The following is an 18,465-nucleotide window of genomic DNA, read 5'->3' on the forward strand; positions in this document are numbered from 1 at the left end:
GTTTGGACCGACTCCCGGGCATCCTCTGTGGGCTCCCCACAGGCCGGCGCCGCGGGCCCTGCCGCTTCAGCCCTGATCCGCAGCCGTCGGTGCGGGGGCCGCGGGGGCCACGGGAGGACAGCCCCGCCACCTCTTCAGCTTCCAGACGGGCCGCCGATGGTCCCAGCCCTCCCACACCAGGGCTGCGTGTTTTGGGACCCCGTCCCCTGCGGTGACTGTGAACCTCGCTCAGGTCCCAGTACAGACATGGCCTCGAGACAGGCAGCCCAGACCCGGAGGTCGCCTTCCACACAAAAATCTTTAATAAAAATAGCTCTCTGCAGAACCAGTCCTAGACAGCAGGAGCAAACTCAAACCCCTGCCTCCTGGGCAGGAAGAGCAAGGCTAGCCGAGGGGTCTGAACTGAGGGCAGGGCTGCCCCGAACGCGGAGCTCCTCCGGCTGCCGCGGTGTGTGGGATGTGGGCTCGGGGCCCACACACCTTCTCATTCTTCAAGAGGAGTTACAAACACGTCTGCGTTTTCTAGGAGTGTCACTAACTGGTCGCCCTCCCCACCAAATGACAGGAGGAGGCTATATGTAAGACACTCAAAGGCTGACAGGGAGCAGCGTGTCCTACACACTCAAGACAGAAGTAAGTGGGTTCACACGTCAGCAAAACACCGGGACGAGGTGACACCGGGGCATCCGGCAGGCAAACGGCCCTCGGTCAGCACACAGGCGCGGGCAGGGGAGGGAGGAAGGAGGAGAAGCGGCAGGCAGCCCGGGCTGCCCACCTCCCACGGCGCTGGGCGGCGGCCCCGGCTCGGCCCTAGTAGCCCAGGAGCCGCCTGGCCTCCTCGCTCTGGGCCTGCAGCGTCTCGCTGGTGTACTTCTGCAGGAGCTCCATCTTCTTCCTCCGCACGAGCGCCTCCTCGATCTGCGGGCGGGAGAGCGGAGGGCTCAGGCCGCAGGCCTCGCAAGGCCAACACGCCGCCTGGGCCCGGCCGGGAGCCCAGCACCCTGCGTCCGAGGGCCCCGATCTCCGCCGGGGGAGCAGGTGAGCGACAGAGGGCTCGACTGCTGCCTCGTCTGGACGCCTCGCCCTAACCTGAGCCCAGGGACCAACGCCCTGTGGAAGGGTGTGAGAGTCGCCCAAAGGGACAGGAAGGACCAAGAAAACCACGCAGCGCCCCGTGGGGCCCCTCAGAGGCCAGGCGGCCCCCAGCCTGTCCTACCTCTTGCTGCGACGGCACCGGGACGTGAGCGATGAACTTCTGCTGCCCGTCCTCCCCTCCTTTCTCCTGGCTGCCCTCCTCATCAGACTGCAAAAGAGTACAACCAGAGGCCGCGCGGAGGAGACCGTTAGTAAGTGCTGGCACCGCCATAACGTGCACCAGCCTACAGCCATTTAAAAGGAAAAACAGCGACGAGGAAGCTCTGTTCTCAGACAGAGAGACACCCAAGACACAGCGTTAAGTACAAGAAGCAACAGAACACTGCGTATTGCGCGACCTCTTGTACGAGGAAGAAAAGAGAAGCCAGTGATCTCAGTGAGAGCCAGTGGACAGAGGACAGGGCTGCGAAAGAGAAGCTGTGTTGAATCTCTGTATACTTTTTGCGCTTTGAGTCTTGTGAATACATTATCTATTTTTTTAATTGAACTTGAAAAAAGCACATATAGAAGAAAGCATCACTCAGAGGCTGCCTGTGAGTCCGCGGAGATTACTCATAACCTAAGGAATGACGTAGCCCTGGAGGCGTGAGGAGAGAGGAGGCCTGTGCAGAGGCAGGTCCACTGCCCGCAGGTCTCTGGGCTGGACCGTGACCCCACCCCCCGCCCCAGGTCACCAGCTGCCAGGAAAGCCCCGGTGGAGGCTCTCAGATGCTGCTGGTAGGAGAAACTGGTCCCAGGGATCTGGGAAAGTCGGGCTGCATCCACCGAGGCGAGCCCACGGGTGGAAGTTCCTTCCACTCCTCAGGGCAGACTCCAACAGGGAAGGCTGTTGTAGCCCAAAGAATCCACACACATGATGAAAGACACAGCGCTGCCCACGCGCGTCACACCACGTCAGGTCCCTCGGTGGACACTGCAGTGTCACTGTGCAAGCCGCTGGGGACACTGGGTGAAGGACCACACAGGACCCTCGGCGGCAGCTGTGCAACTTCCCGTCAATCTTAAGCATTTCAGGATAAACAATTTTTACATCCTCTGATGGCTTTCCATCCCTCTCACGGTAAAGGAAAACGCTTCCCCAGGGGAGCCGGGGCCCTTGCGCGGCCCACCTCCCCTCCCCCAGCCTCCACTCTGCCCTCCAGCCACCGGCCTGTCCTCCGTCCCCCGCGCTCCCATGGGGTCGTCCGCTCACGCTGTTCCCTGCCGCCTCTTCGCTTGGTTAATTCCCCCTTGTTTCCGGATCTCAGCTGAAGGGTCACGTCCCCAGCAAAGCCTTCACTGGCCCTGCCTTCACCATGTCGCTACCCAGAGCTCCTATCACGGTTGCCGTTTCCCACGGTGTCTGCTGACCGGACTGTCCCCCTGGGCTTCAAGCTACAAGCGAAGCGTGTTTGCTGTCCTGCCCCTCGAGTGGGCCTCACAGTAGCCACTCATTAAACAAACATCCCCTGAAAGCGCAAATGGATTATTTGCACCCAGAGAAAATCTTCCTAGGGCACGCTGCCATCCTGCTTCAAATGCCTGCCTGAGGGCACGAACCTCAGGATCTGCTAGATCCTGTTCTCTGAGCCTGCTTCCTTGCCACTGACATCATGGCAAGCCATGTGATGTCACACAGGGCCTGACCCTTAGTCCAGGCATGGGTGCTTCCCCTCCCCTTGCTCAGCTGAGCAAAGCAGTTCCATCCTGGACCTGCCCAGGGAGCAAGGCCTGCAGGGGTGCTGGGAGCAAGGGGGCTCTGCCTGAAGGATCACAGCTCCATCCCCAACCGGGACCCCCTTAGGAAGTCCCTTCTCTGCGCTGGGCTGGTTTCCAGCTGTAACAGGGGGTGGTTAAGGCTCCAGAAGAGTGACTGACACTGCCCTTTAAGCAGAAACAACGCGGTCCTGGCTAAAACACACCGGCCTCAGATGTGTTTAGGGGCCCAATTCCAGCGCGTTCAGGAGGGCCTGGCTCTTGAGATACGAGTCATCCCCGGCGTAAAGCAGTTTCCCAGGTGCCCTCACAGCCGTTCCTCTCTGGGACCCTCCCTGTGAACCCAGAAGGTGACCTTCAACCCCACCGTCTAGGAGAGAAGGCCGAAGCCTCAGACGGCGGCAGGGGCAAGAGCCGGGCCTTGACCCTGACCCCTCGTCCGTGCTTCCTGCTACCGCCCCCACATCCTCCACGGCACAGAGAAGGCGGTGAGTGCCAGGGGGTCCCTTGCCGCCCACCCAGTACCTCCTCGTCGGTGACGGCATAGATGTTGACCTCCTCCTCCTCCTCCTCCTCCTCTTCCTCCTCCTCCTCCTCCTCCTCCTTCTCCCCTCTTGCCAGCCGGGCCTCTCTCTCTGCTTTCCACTTGTCCACTAATTCAGCTCTGACTGCAGACAAGGGAGAGCAGGCGTTACTCACTCTGGCCTCTAAGAAAGCGTTAAACACCACGCAGGGCGAGGCCAAGGCCTCCCTACTGTAAAGGATCACCTTCATCCTGCCCTGCTGGGCAGGAATCAGACAGGAATCAGACGGGAGGGCAGTCTTTAGGGGATACACCCAGATCCTCCCCAGTTCAGCACCCTGAGGTTCTCAAAAAACTAAAACTAGAACTACCATGTGATCCAGCAATTCCATCCCTGGGTATATATCCGAAAAAAACAAAAACACTCATTCAAAAAGATACATGCACCCCAATGTTCATAGCAGTATTATTTACGGTTGCCAAGATATGGAAGTAAACTAAGTGCCCATCAACGGATGGGTAAATAAGATGTGGTGTATATACACACAGACAGACAGACAGTCAGACAGACATACACACATACACACACACACACACACACACGCACGCATATACATAATGGGATCCTACTCAGCCATAAAAAAGAATGAAATAATGCCATTTGCAGCAACATGGATGGACCTACAGATTATCATACTAAGTGAAGTAAGTCAGATGGAGAAAGACAAATACTGTATGATATCACTTATATGTGGAATCTAAAAAATACAACAAACTAGTGAATATAACAAAAAAGAAGCAGACTCAGATATAGAGAACAAAATGGTTACCAGTGGAGACAAGGAAGGGGGGAGAGGCAATTTAGTGGTAGGGGATTAAGAGGTACAAACTATTAAGATAAAATAAGCTGGGGCTTCCCTGGTGGCGCAGTGGTTGAGAGTCTGCCTGCCGATGCAGGGGACACGGGTTCGAGCCCTGGTCCGGGAAGATCACACATGCCGTGGAGCAACTAGGCTCGTGAGCCACAACTACTGAGCCTGCGCGTCTGGAGCCTGTGCTCCGCGACAAGAGAAGCCCTGACGGTGAGAGGCCCGCGCACCGCGATGAAGAGTGGCCCCCGCTCGCCGCAACGAGAGAAAGCCCTCGCCCAGAAACGAAGACCCGACACAGCCAAAGATAAATAAATAAATAAGTAAATAAATAAGATGAAAAAAAAAAAGATAAAATAAGCTATACAAGGATACATTATACAACATGGGGAATACAGCCAATAGTTTATAATAACTGCTGATGGAATATACCTTTAAAAATTGTGACTCTTTATACTGTACACCTGTAACTTACATATTATTGTACATCAACTACTTCAATTTTTTAAAAAGCCCTAAAAAAAATAGTGTTCTTTATAAAAGTAAAAATAAAACCCCATTTTCAAGGGAGAGAAAAGAAACCAGATGCCAGCAGCAATGAAATGAAATGCCCGCAGACCTACGTTTCTTTTCATATTCCTGTTCCAAAGGCACAATAACACCATCGTCTTCATCTAGGTAACCGTAGTATTCAAAGTCGATCGCCTTCATGAGCTCAGCACGTGTCTTTCTTGGAGGAGGAAGAGCTAAAAGAAAGAATTCACCAGCTTAGCTGAATTCCCCGTCATAATCTCACTCAAGCCTTCTCCTCATACAATGTTACGCAGGCATATAGTAGGTGTGTTCATGAAAGTATCATGAAATAGGCACTTCTCTACACTAGTAATGGGATTATATACGTGGTACCACCCTTTTTAAAATCAGTGTTGAGGGCTTCCCTGGTGGCGCAGTGGTTAAGAATCCGCCTGCCAATGCAGGGGACACGGGTTCGAGCCCTGGTCCCGGAAGATCCCACATGCCGCGGATAGCAACTAAGCCCTTGCACCACAGCTACTGTGCCACAACTACTGAGCTCACAAGCCACAACTACTAAAAGCCCGCACGCCTAGAGCCCGTGCTCCGCAACAAGAGAAGCCACCACGATGAGAAGCCCGCGCACCGCAACGAAGAGTAGCCCCTGCTCGCCGCGACTAGAGAGAGCCCGCGCGCAGCAACGGAGACCCAGTGCGGCCAAAAATAGATAAATAAAATAAATTTAAAATAAATAAATAAAATTAAATCAGCGTTGAAATCTTTGACCCGATCAGTCCATTTAGAAGGACTCTCTCCTAACTTAAAAAACAGAAACAAAGCTTTCTGAACAGAGGTGTGCAATCACAGTGCTGTTTATACAGCAGTGAAAACCTGGACACCCCAGGACTACGATCTGCAATTCAACCACGGCGGAGGGGAGGGGGCCCTGCAGCCCCAGTCCTGCTGCTTCAGAGGGTGCTGTAACAACACAGGAAATGCCATAATATTTACTGAAAAAACTAAGACTACAGATAAAACAAAAGAAACTACAAACAAAAAAGATAAATGAGAAATTCCTGAAGAAAGTACTTTCAGACTAAGCATTGCTATTCAGAATATTTAGTAATACTTGAAAGTCAAAAGGGAAATGACAACCCAACAGATCAGTCAAAGACTAAAAGCTGATAATTGAAGGAGAAGAAGCTCTTAATGGGGGAGGGGAACAAAAAAATAAAAATAATACACTGTTTCAAGCACCAGATCAGCAAAAATGTTATAATTATAAACATCTAGACACAACTAAATACCAAAGGAGGGACGGTCACAGCAAGTAAGGTTAATCCCTGAGACTCTAATCCGTCACATCACTTGGCATTCTAAGGAGAACCATGAGAGGACGTGGACGGACTGCACACACAACCCTGTCCACTGCTCCACCGCGTGGGCTGCCTCCAGGACAGGGCTGAAACCTAGCTGGCTCACAGCACTGCACGCATTCCGGCCACAGGATGGAGCTGTGATCCAACCAAAGCCAACCAGACTCCATTCTGGGAATTCTGCTTGAACTGTTTGGGGGAAAAAAATCTGTTGCTGAGAGAGAACAAAATTTAAGTCGATGACGGACAAACAGCTACCACAAGAGGAGACTGAGACAGAGAAAAAAGCTCACAGGGTGGAAGCCAAAACTGCAAAACGGAGCAATGTGACCTGGAACCGGCCATTCCTGAAGGCAAAACTGTCAGTCATGTGAGCCAATAAATTTATAGACTTTTCTGCCTAAAGTAATTGGGGTTGAGTCGCCTGTCACTTATGCTGATGTAATTTAGTTGATGAAATAAGCATGGAAGTGCATGGAAAAGGCTGGAAGGGAGCATTCCAAACAGATAACAACAGTGACGGGTCACCTCCAGCAGGGCACTGGGATGGGGGTCAAGAGGACTGTGCTACTATTTTTATTTTCTTTTGCCGTGCGGCATTCGGGATATTAGTTTCCCGACCGGGGCTTAAACCCGTGCCCCCTGTAGCGGAGGCATGGAGTCTTAACCGCTGGACCGCCAGGGAAGTCCCTATGCTACTATTTCCATCATACGCATTAAGACTAAGTTGCGTACTTTCTTGGTTAAAAAAAAAAAAACACTCTGACTGGAATAAATAAAAATAAATTTAGAAACAATGTAAAAGCAAAAAAAAAAGAGTAACATACACAGCACACCCTCACTTTAGGAGCCTTAAAAAACTGGAAGGGGATACACCCCAACATGTCAACAACCATCATCTATAAGTTGTGAAAACGTGGGCGTTTCTTCTGATTTTCTGTATTTTACAACTTGTCTGTAATAAAATTATACTGCATTCATAATAAACAGCATGATATTTAAACTCTGAATTATTTTAAGTGATGTCAATCACGCATGCAAAACCAGTGTGTGCATAATGAATTTAAGAATGAGCAGGGCTTCACGAAAGCAGAATTGTATTTTCAAACAAACAGGAAAAGCAACTGGAAGGAAACAAGAGAACGCCAGCAGTGGGAGGAATCCAGGTCTCATCCTTCTCTACTTTCCACACTGCTTTCTGTAAAATGCTTGGACTGCTTTTTGAAAAGTCAAAATTGAGATACACAGAAATTCCAGACCAGAGGTTTCCAACTGCATTTTGGAGGCTCCAGGGCTGTGGAGGGAAGCGCAGGAGCGGAGAGGGTACCCGGCTTGGATCCACTCTCCTCCACTTGTGCATTTCAGGGTTCGGCCCAAGGTGTCACGTGTCCTTCAGTTAAGAGTTTTTTCAACTAAGCACGTAACCGAAAATGAAGCTGACTGAACTGCAAACAGGGAGACTCCTCGTTCACACTCAGACGGGTGTGGGCAGAGCCTATAATCTGACACCTGTCAGTTCTAGGTTCCCGTTCTCACCCCAACTGTCTGCCCACCTGAGGACGATAATCCTCTGAGGACACGGGACTGCTGTGCGGCTAAGAAATAGCATAGGAAGAGTGACCTGCAGACGGCATGTCTACTGTTACAAGCAGGACCAAGAATTCCAGGCTAACCCCCCAGCGAACACCAGTTACTTACGTTCTCTCTCAAACAGTTCTCTGACGCCAGGCAAGTCTTTCGCTGCTCCGAAGTACTTGTAACCTCGATTTCCTGGGACTTCTTTCCCTTCATGATCCAGCATTTTAGGGCCAACTTTCTTATTGGGAAGGAAAAAGAGAAAATGGATCTGATCCTTAAACCCCGTATTTCCATGTTTGCAAACAGATTTAAGATAATAATGCTAAAGGTACAAAATATTAATGTACACAGAAATATATTTAGGTACTTTTTTTAATCCCTTAAAAATCAACCTAAATACCTAACAGTAAGAGGATGATTTAAGTAAATTATAGCATATTCAGGATGGAATATATCCTATAGCTTAAAAATGATGGTTCATATGGAACTCTTATATTGACTTAGAAAAACACAATATAATGTTAAGTGAAAAAAAATTGCAAAAAACCTAAATGCCAAACAGTAGAAGACAAATGAAATAACCAGAAGATGGAATTCTCTCCACTAAAAATGATGATGATGACTGCATACAGTATGTGACCCTGGACAAGGCTCTGTACTATAAGGGGAAAGGCCATAAAGGATGAAAATCAATAAAACAGCCAAATGAGTCTATCAAAGTCAAATGTCTTAAGCTCTACCATGGTTATATAAGAAAACATTCTTATTCTTAGGAAATACACACAAAAGTATTTCTTAGGAAATAACCCCTTAAGTATTAAGGGGTAAAGGAACATGATGTATTTAAGCCTCAAACGGTTCAGAGAAAATAAATCTCAAGGTACACACAGAAAATGATAAAGCAAATACAGCAAAACGGTAAAAACTGGTAAATCTGTATAAAGGGTACATAGGATTTCTCTATACAATTTGTGGAACTTTCTGTGAGCTCAGAAATGCTTTTTGAAACGATTATATAAATGATTATTTACTGACATGAACATATGCATCTGATAAACCGTTAAGTGAACAAAGCGTAGAGTTAGAATAATGAACCGTTATCTGTAAAAATAAATATATATATGTATAGAAAAAATTCTAGAAAGATAAGTAGGAAATGTTAATAGCAGTAATTTCTGGGTGGTAGGAAAATATATAATGTAATCTGTATCACACATAGAATATATAAAATTTTTTTATATTTTAGAATTTTTATATTTTTTGTTATGTATTTTTTTTCTTTTTGACATAAAAGTAGGCACTCTTTGTACAATCAAAGTTACCATTTTGAAAAAAAGTATAAAACCTAGAACCAAAATTGTACATACTTGAGTATGACCTCAGTTACAGGACTCATGGAAAAACAATGGACGGAAATGGAAATATTCCAGAAGTTGCTCCTAGTTAAAAGGATCGTGACGGCATGGTGTTCTGCTCTATGCTTTTCTCAACTTAATAACAATATATTACTTTTTCTCTTATTATTGTACTAAAATACACATAACATAATACCATCTTAACCATTTTTAAGTGTCCAGGTCAGTGGTATTAGTACATTCAGAGCGTCATGCAACCAACACCACCATCTTGTAAAACAAACTCTAAATGGGCCACATTTTTCTTTCAGCTGTGCTAAGCGGCTTGTAGGATCTTAGTTGCCCGACAAGGGACAGAACCTGGGCCACGGCAGTTAAAGTGCTGAGTCCTAACCACTGGACCACCAGGGAGTTCCCTAAATGTTACTTTTGTACATAGAAAATGAAAATAAAATTCTTTAGCATTAAAAAGAACTACTGAGCCACAACTACTGAGCCTGTGTTCTAGAGCCTGCGAGTCACAACTACTGAAGCCCGCGTTGCCTAGGGCCCATGCTCCGCAACAAGAGAAGGCACCGCAATGAGAAGCCCGCGCACCGTAGTGAAGAGTAGCCCCCGCTCGCCGCAACTAGAGAAAGCCCACGTGCAGCAACGAAGACCCACCGCAGGCAAAAATAAAAAAAAAAATTAAAAAAAAAAGACTCTAGAAGGAAATACATAAAAACATGACTGTTGACTCTGGGTGGTGGAACTTAAGAATATTGTACATATTAATTTTGTAACCCTTCCAGGAAGGGTAATAAACCTCTGCACTAAAGCAGTCTGATGGAGCAAAATCACCGTCACAGAACTACTGAAGATGCAGTGAGAACGCTCCTAGCACAGGTACTCCAGGAGTGGAAATGCCTTTCCTTCTGCAACAAGAATAAATGCCTCATTTTTAGGCCAGGAACTAACGTGAGAACTGTGGTTTTCATTAAATACATAGAAAAACTGCTCATATTTCTTACATAACATACTACAGTCCACTGACTAGATACTACTGGTTCAAATGACCTGGGTAAATGCGGCAGGGCCTGGGGCAGCATTTTTCAAAGTTGAGACCCACTGGCGGGTTGTGAAATCCATTACATGGGTCATAATCATCAATTTTTTAAAAATCAAGATAGAACTGAATAGAAAATATCAAAGTGCAGCAACATATACCAAGTATTTTTTCAGTACTGTGTTGGGATATAGTGAGTGAGTGAGAGTGAGTGTGTCTGTGTGTGTGTGTGTGTGTGCGTGTGCGTGTACGTGTGCGTGTGTGTGCTTATTTTATAGTGGGTCATGGGCCTAACAGCTTGAAAGTCACTGTTCTAGAATACTGCATTTAAAGAAACCAGAGAAAGGAAACACAGCCATGTCCCCAGGGCCCCCGTGAGCACAGAAGCCGACAACAGAATGGTTGTCCCAATTCTCAAGGAGTTCGGAGAAGACCGTGAGGGGTCAAGGCCATTTCAAACAAGAGGCCCAGGGAGCCGGAGTGGCTCACTCTGGAACACCTGGCCAGTACACGTGCTGAGGCCTGCGCTGCGGACCTTGAAGCACCACTGGCCCGTGCTTTCACGCTTCCTGTCCACGCGCAGCAGGCACCTTCAAGCCTCCTTTCATCTCGCCAGTGCCTACTCCGTGGCAGGGCTGCAGGGGCAGCAGGAGCCACCCTGCAGGCAGACAGCACCCGAGCTCAGCCCCCAGGGCCGCGGCTTGCTTACCCCATAGTCAGGACCACCCAGCTCCTTGATCCGGGCCTCCCAGTGTCCCTTCTCTCTTAGCAGCTTGTTAATTTCATCATTCAGGTCACGAATTCGGAATTCACCGAGACCAGCTAGAAAACAAAAATGGCCTGTCGTTTCTTGAAAATACCACTCGATGTCGTAGCCTTAAGAGTGAATGTCAACACCTACAAAGGTGCATAACACAAAGAAACTATTTCAATTTATAAGAAAACCCATCCACACGGAAATCTTGGAAGGGCAACAATCATGTGCAGAGTTCCAGCAGCGCTGGCGGGAAAACACTTCATCCTCATTAGCAACCACAGAGATACAAACTGAAGCAGTCCTGCAGCTCCATTTACACCACCACTGAAAGGGTAAACTCTTAGGGGTGGGGACACAGCGTACAATCAGTGTCAGCCAAGATGCAGTGAGGCAGCGTCAGCATCAGGGCTGGCGGCAGTCTGTGTCAGTCTGGTCCTTTCAGGAAAGCAACACCTTGTTAAGTGGGAACATCTTTGACAAAGACTAGGGCCTGAGAACTGAGCCTAAGGGACAGATTTTAGTCTTTATTTTTTACTTATTTATTTTTTGGCCGCACTGCGCAGCACGCCGTAGCTTACTTCCCCGACCAGGGATCGAACCCGCGACTCCTGCAGTGGAAGCACGGGTTCTTAACCACTGGGCCGCCAGGGAAGTCCCTAAGGGACGGATTTAAAGGGATGACGACAGGGAGTTTGCTGAGGTGTTGTCGTTGGCGGCTGGGAGCCGGGAGCAGTGGGGGCTATTCCAAGGGAGAAGCCCTCCCTTTCTCCACTAAACTGCTTTTGTACCTTTGTCAAGTCAACTGACCACATACGTGTGCCCCTATTTCTGGACTTCTTACCCAATTGTCTTGAATACCTTTAGCTTTACATTAAATCATGAAATTAGGTGTTATGAATACTCCAATTTTTTTCGTTTTCAAAACTGTTTTGGCTATTCCAGTTCCTTTGCCTTTCCATTTAAATTTTAGAAACAGTTTGTCAACATAAACCAAAAACCACTGCTGGGATTTTGACTGTGATAGATTTTGAAAAGAAAAAGAATCGACACCTTTCCTATATTGAGTCTTCCCAACCACAAACACTGTCTATGTCTCCATTTGATTGGTTCTTTGACTTCTTTCATCACTGTTTTATAGTTTTCAGCATACAGATCATACATATATTTTGTTAGATTTATACCTAAGTATTTCTTGTGTTTTGATGCTTCTGTAAATAACACTTTAATAAAAGCTCTAGTTCCAAATGTTCACTGCTAGTACACAGACACTGAATTGATTTTTGTGTATTGACTTTCTATTCTGTGATCTTGCTAAACTCATTTATTCATTTTAGAAATCTTTCTGTAGATTCCTTGGGATTTTCTACACAGAAAATTATGTCATCTCAGAATAGAGCATTTTTCTTCCCTTCCAATCTTTGGGCCTTTTATTTCCTTTTCTTGCTTTCTTGTACTGGAAAGGAATTCCAGTACAATACTGAATAGAATCGGTGAGAATGGATATCTCCACCTTGTTCCCGATCTTAGGAGGAAAGCATTCAACCTATAGCTGGCTATAGGGTTTTTGGTAGAAGTGCCTTATCAAGAAAAAAAAAAAAAGTTCCCTTCAATTCCCAATTAGCTGAGGTGTTTTTTTTTTGGTTTTTGTTTTTAATTTTATTTATTTATTTATTTTTGCCTGCATTGGGTCTTTGCTGCTGCACACGGGCTTTCGTTGCAGCGCTTGTTGCAGCGTGTGGGCTCTTCTTTGCGGTGTGCATGGTTCTCTCTTGTTGCAGCATGCGGGCTTTCTCTCTCTAGTTGTGGCATGCAGGCTCCAGGGAGCATAGGCTCTGTAGTTTGTGGCACACAAGGCTCTCTAGTTGTGGCACACGGGCTTAGCTGCCCTGCGGCACGCGGGATTTTAGTTCCCCAGCCAGGGATTGAACCTGTGTCCCCTGCATTGGAAGGTGGACTCTATACCGCTGGACCACCAGGGAAGTCCCATGTGTCTTCGTTTTTTCTTGATCAGTCTGACTGGAAGTTTATCGATTTTACTGATCTTTTTATTTTTAAAATTTTATTTATTTATTTATTTATTTTTGGCTGCACTGGGACTCCGTTGCTGCTGCGTGCGGCACGTGGGCCCCTGCATTGGCCGGCAGATTCTTAACTACTGCGCCACCAGGTAAGTCCTGACCTTTTTAAAGAACCCGCTTTTGTTCTATTTTCTCTATTCATCTTCTGTTTTCAATTTCATTGGTTTCTTCTCTTTGTTATTTCCTTCCTTCTGCTTACTTTGGAATTAATTTGCTCTTCCTTTTTAGTTTCTTAGGGTAGAAGCTTAGATCACTGACTTGAGACCTTTCTTATTTTATTTTAATGCTATAAATTTTCACCTAAACACTGCTTTACCTGCATGCCATAAATTTTTTTGTCCCCTGAATTCTGACATTATGTTTTCATTCTCATTCAATGCAGAATATTTTCTAAACTGCTTGAGGTTTCCTCTTAGATATATGGGTTGTTTAGAAGTATGTTTAATTTCTAAATAGTTAGGAATTTTCCAGATATCTTTTTGTTATCGATTTCTAGGTTAACTGTGTTATAATCAGTGAACACATTTTACAAAATTTTAATTATTTTAAGTTTGCTAACATTCATATTATAACCTAAAATATGCTTTATTTTGGTGAATATTCCATTTGCTCTTACAAAAAGAAAATGTACTCTTTTCTGTGAGGTGGAGTGTTCCATAAAGGTCAAGTAGGTCAAACTGATCGATAGTATTGTTCAGTTCTTCTATGTTCTTACTCATTTTGTACCTACTTGTTCTATTGATTATTGAGAGAGGAGGCTGACGTCCCCAAGGCTAATTGTGGCTTTGAGAATCGAGCACTTTAAACAGACAGGCTAGCTTACCATTCTGAATTTGAGCCACTTTTTTTGAGATCTCTCCGATGATCTGTGAAAAAAATAAAAGGCAATATATTTTTATGACTTCTAAGTAAGTCTGAAAGCATAAGAAATATATAATTCAAAATGAGTAATTAAAAATTCTTAGAATTCTAGTTGAAGAGTCATGTAGGTACAAAAGCCATCAGAGTCCTGTTCTTCCGTAAGATCAGATTCACCCAGCACGTACCTGTCGTCTCCACTTCTCGGCTTTGGGCAGCTCAGTACACTCCGAGGCAAGGAAGGGTCTTCGCTCCTAAGGAAAAGCAAAACACATGCTGCCACTGTACTGTATGAAATTACAAGCTTTCTGCAACATTCATGACTGACTCAGGCCTGAAGCCTGAAATGTCTAACAGGCTAAAGACACATCTGCAGCTTCAGTTCCAGGTGCTCTTCATCAAGCCTTATGGCTCACGCTGCAGCCTCTCCTTAGGAAAGAACTACACAGGCAAACACATTCACTGCATCGTACCTGGTACAGGCAGCTACTGGAAACAACGTAGAAGTCCAGTACACTTGACCCTTGAGCAACATGGGGGTTAACCCAAGTATAACTTACAGTCGGGCTTCAGTATCCGTGTTTCCTCCACACCCACAGATTCAACCAAGCACAAACCGTGTAGTTCTGTAGTATTTACCGTTGAAAAACATCCGTGTATAAGTGAACCAATGCAGTTCAAACCCGTGTTGTTCAGGGTCAGTGGGTACAGAGAGATGGCGAAGTACACCCGGTTATACCCATTTCACGGCATATTTATACTACCTTAGGAAATGACAGCTCTCAGTGTTTAGAACAAACATAAACATACATGCACGTTTGTGTGTATACAGGTGTGTGTGCGGGTGTGCGTATAATTTTAAAAAACAAAACAAAAATATTCAAAGAACAGTACATATTACCCCTAAGCTGGCTGAGCCTCCGTGAGCTAATGTCATTACTGGTTTCAGGTTAGAGCTGCTCCTCACAGCACACCCCACTTTGTACTCTTCAGTATTAGACAGGGCTGGGATAACATGGAAACCCAATCATCATATTACAGAGCAGACAGAAGCACAAGCAGTCAGATCATCACACTGCCCCAGCTACCTGGGATTCAAGTGTACAGACTCATGAGACACAGGAAAGCATGGACGAGAAAGAGGAAGATCTGGAGTCTGAAGTCTGTTCAGGAGGGAGTTTTACTGCACTTCTTCTCAATAATTTAAAAATTCATGAGGAAGATTTAAACCAACCTTTACTTTTCCCTCTTCCAGCTGAGCCTGGCGAAATCTTGCTAAGGCCGTCCTACCGGGAAGAGAGAAGACTCCGTTAGATCCTGCTCAAAGATCTCTTATCATCCAAGTTCCTGGATGGGTAAATCTCCTCATGACCATATTGAATGTCACCCATCACTCATAAACATATATACATATGGCAATCACGAAACCACAGAGAAGTTATGGGTTTCCATGTTCCAAAAAGTAGGGCTTATAAGGATTTGTGTTCCTTTCACCCATACGGCGTGTAAGGACTGGACTGTGGGAAACTCTACTCATCAGGCCACTGTGGTGACTGGACTGTGGGAAACTCTACTCATCAGGCCACTGTGGTGAGCAACACATCCAGATGTTAAAAAGACTAATATTATGCGCTGTCACTCTAACAGCCCCTGCACCACCCCAGGTGAGCGAATGTTCATCCAGAATAAGTTCTGGGAGCCGTCAGAAAACACTATGGGGAAAACAAATGTATGGGCAAATACTATACGAATACTATTTCAACACAGGTAGAGAAAGAAAGCTATACCAAAATACCAAACAGAAATTTACAGACGAAATAGAGTTGATACGTACATGGCCTTTTCCGCATTTCGGGCCTAAAAGGAGAGAGAAGGGAAGAAAAATGTCCACGTTTAAGAGCTTTTTCTTTTACTTTCTAGAAAAACGTTTCATTTACTTTGCAGAGAAAAGTTTCACAAGGACACGGGCACAAGCAGAATGCCTGAACCAGTACATGAACACAGTAACAATCGCAACAACAATCACAAGATGCCCACATCCTGTGGCTGCTCTCTCTACCTAGTCTTTACTCCCCCACTCCCCCAAACCCCTTGGATCTGGCCACTCATCCTTCAGAATTTACCTGTGTTATCACCGTCCCAGACAATTCTTCTGTGGCCCCTTCATCCTAGCCAGGCTGCCCCCCTTTGTCTGGGTTTATACCTACCACATTTGAAATCTGAGGAAGGAAAGACTGGCTTTTACAAAGTGAGTTTTATCTAAATACTGTTGCACTAATGTCAAGTCAATTATCCCTGAAACACAGTGTCAGGCACAGAACACATTTTCTGGGTTGTACTGTAAGTAGAAAGAGCACTTGCTGAGTCAAGGACTTGAGTTTCACTCCCGGCTCTCCAACTTACCATCCCTGAGAAGTTCCCCCACCTTTACAGCAAGGATCATACCTTTTATCTCATAAAGATGTCATGATGATTTAATGAGATAAATACATGAAGTCATCAGATGCTCAGCAAAAGTGAGCTCAGTTTAAATCTTTTTGACTCTCCCTTTCAATGGACACAGAAACAAACTTGTCAAGTTTGTCTGGTAGATAAATGAACACAATATCTACTAAGGAATACAACAGAGGTTCTCCCAGGAAAAGCCATCATCTTGAAGGCTGAGGTTGTGTCCTACCTATTTCATTAAAGCCTACAGATTCTAAGTATTTAACTTAATGTTTCTCAATGCTTACTCCATGCTTGAAACACCACGCTGGGTACTAGGAATTTGGTCACGGTTCTTCCTTTTGAGGGAACTCATAAGAATTTCCCCAAAAAAACCATGCATCTTGTGATAAGGGCATGTACCAGGGGTGATGGAAACCCACAAATATGAATGCGTGTTGGTGACAGTTTGCCAGAAACATCCAGGCCCAGGGATCCTTCTGTCCCGCTAGGCAACGGAGACCGGCGATTGCCTATGTTTGTCAGAGTTCAGGAACAAGAGGCAGAATCAAGAGGCTGAGCCGGCGAGTATGAAGCAGTAATACGGGGCATATCCTCCGAGGGCTGGAGAATAGAAAGGGCTGCTTTTTGTCCACCGGTTTCCCTCGTCCTCCGGATCTTGGGCTCATCAATCTACAGTGGCATCCGTTACACCTTCTACCATTTATTACGGCGTCGTGTGCTTCGCTTAATGAGACCATCAGGGTAACCAACATGTAAAAGTATCTTCCTTGTACCGGCACTCTGCATGCTCCGTCGTGAGCGCTTCTAGAACAAATGAAGCAGCCGACAACCCGCGCCCGCCCACAGCGATCACACCCTCCTGCGGTCACACGACGCCGGCCACTCGTCCATCCCTGGACCCCGACAACGCGCCAGACACCGCGTCAGGCGTTAAGGAGGCAGAGGTGGGAAGACCCTGCCCTCGGGAAGCTCCCCGTCGGGGAGCCGGAGAGCAGACACAAGGCAAATAGCGCAGGAACCGCTGCTGGGCCCCCCAAGGGACGCGGTGCCGGCTCTGCGCCTCCCGGAGCCTCGGCTTCCCGGTGGGGAACTACAGCACGCCGTCCGGAATAAGCACGGCCGCGGACGGCGCGGCGGGCGCCGAGGCTCAGCTTCCTCCAGCCTCTGGGCTCACGCGGCGCGAAGACCCCCGCGTCCCGGCCGCGGATCCTGTAGCCCGCAGCGGTCCCCTGGGCGCCCCGGACCCGCCCCGCTCACCATGGTGCGAGGGAGGGCGCTGCCCTCAGGCCGCGCAGCCCCAGCCCAGGGAGCTTCGCCGCCCCAGGCGCGGCCGACCCGGACGGGAACTGAAGGTTCTAGCTGACCGCACCACCGGCTTCTGAGTCGGAAGGATAACTGGGAGGGACCAGAAGTGAGGAACCGGAAGCGAAATGGAGAATTGACCCGGGGAAGGGGAGGAAACGCAGGCGAGCTCCCGTAGGCGGCCCTCCCTCGTCGTCTGGACCGCGCACCGACACGACCGTACGGCAAATAGCGGCGCTGGGAGAACCGCGCTTGCGCAGTGGAACGGACGTGCCTCTAACTGGGCGCGGGGCGCTGGTTTTGCTCTCGCGATAACTACGGCGAGACGTCCCGCGGTAACTGTTGTTCCCGCATACTCGGTCCTGCGGTTGTGTGTGAGGCTGCCAGAGATGTGTGTGCAACTGTAGGTGCGCATCCCTCCTGACCTGTCTGGTTCTGCGAGAGCAGACACGCCCTGTGGAAGTTACTCGCCCTCATCCCTCTGAGTGGACGGGGCCGCTGGACTGGGCCCTCCCCCCGCCTGCGTGCTCTCCAGGGGCAGGAGCTGGCCCGGCCTCGCCAACCTCTACTCGCCTCCCAGGCGTTTACTTGCGGCCTGTGCTTTTTATGAGATTTTTCTCCTCCTGGAATGGAGGGGTCTGTCGGAGCTGGACCAGGGCTTGAGGTCACCCTTTTAAAATAAGAAATGTAAGGTCCAGGGGAGAAAAGGCCACTTATGTAAGGAGTGGTGAGAGAGGGACGGTCAGTCGGTGTCCGCTGGGCACGCTGCGGGGATCAGAAGGGCCACAGAGCAGGACCAGGGAGGCAGGGGAGAGGCCACCGGTAGGGATGGTCCTGGTGGCTCCTCCCTCAGGGTGTCAGTGATGGAGCGAGCTGTGGTGTGACATTCAGGCGGGGGCCGGTGGCTACT

The 18,465-nt window shown here is 47.8% G+C and overlaps 1 protein-coding gene across 4 annotated transcripts; it reads right to left on the bottom strand.

The window, feature by feature from the left end:
• Nucleotides 1-256: 256 nt before the first annotated feature.
• Nucleotides 257-17,793, bottom strand: ISY1 (ISY1 splicing factor homolog). Of its 4 annotated transcripts, none has more exons than XM_024117288.3 (11): nt 17,511-17,793; nt 15,637-15,659; nt 15,037-15,088; nt 13,991-14,056; nt 13,768-13,810; nt 10,819-10,931; nt 7,830-7,947; nt 4,866-4,988; nt 3,376-3,518; nt 1,217-1,303; nt 257-918 (listed from the first exon to the last, which is right to left on the bottom strand). In XM_024117288.3, the coding sequence occupies exons 1-11, from the start codon at nt 17,511-17,513 to the stop codon at nt 811-813; spliced, it is 879 nt and encodes a 292-aa protein (XP_023973056.1). In that variant the 5' UTR covers nt 17,514-17,793; the 3' UTR covers nt 257-810. The 4 variants fall into 4 exon arrangements, with proteins under 4 accessions (XP_023973056.1, XP_028342052.1, XP_028342053.1 ...); XM_028486251.2 differs by lacking the exon at nt 17,511-17,793 and adding an exon at nt 16,673-17,469; XM_028486252.2 differs by lacking the exon at nt 17,511-17,793 and adding an exon at nt 16,538-16,649.
• Between the last annotated feature and the right edge of the window lie 672 nt (nt 17,794-18,465).

This window comes from Physeter macrocephalus, unplaced genomic scaffold (assembly GCF_002837175.3).
Source record: "Physeter macrocephalus isolate SW-GA unplaced genomic scaffold, ASM283717v5 random_761, whole genome shotgun sequence".
Classification (NCBI taxonomy): domain Eukaryota; kingdom Metazoa; phylum Chordata; class Mammalia; order Artiodactyla; family Physeteridae; genus Physeter; species Physeter macrocephalus.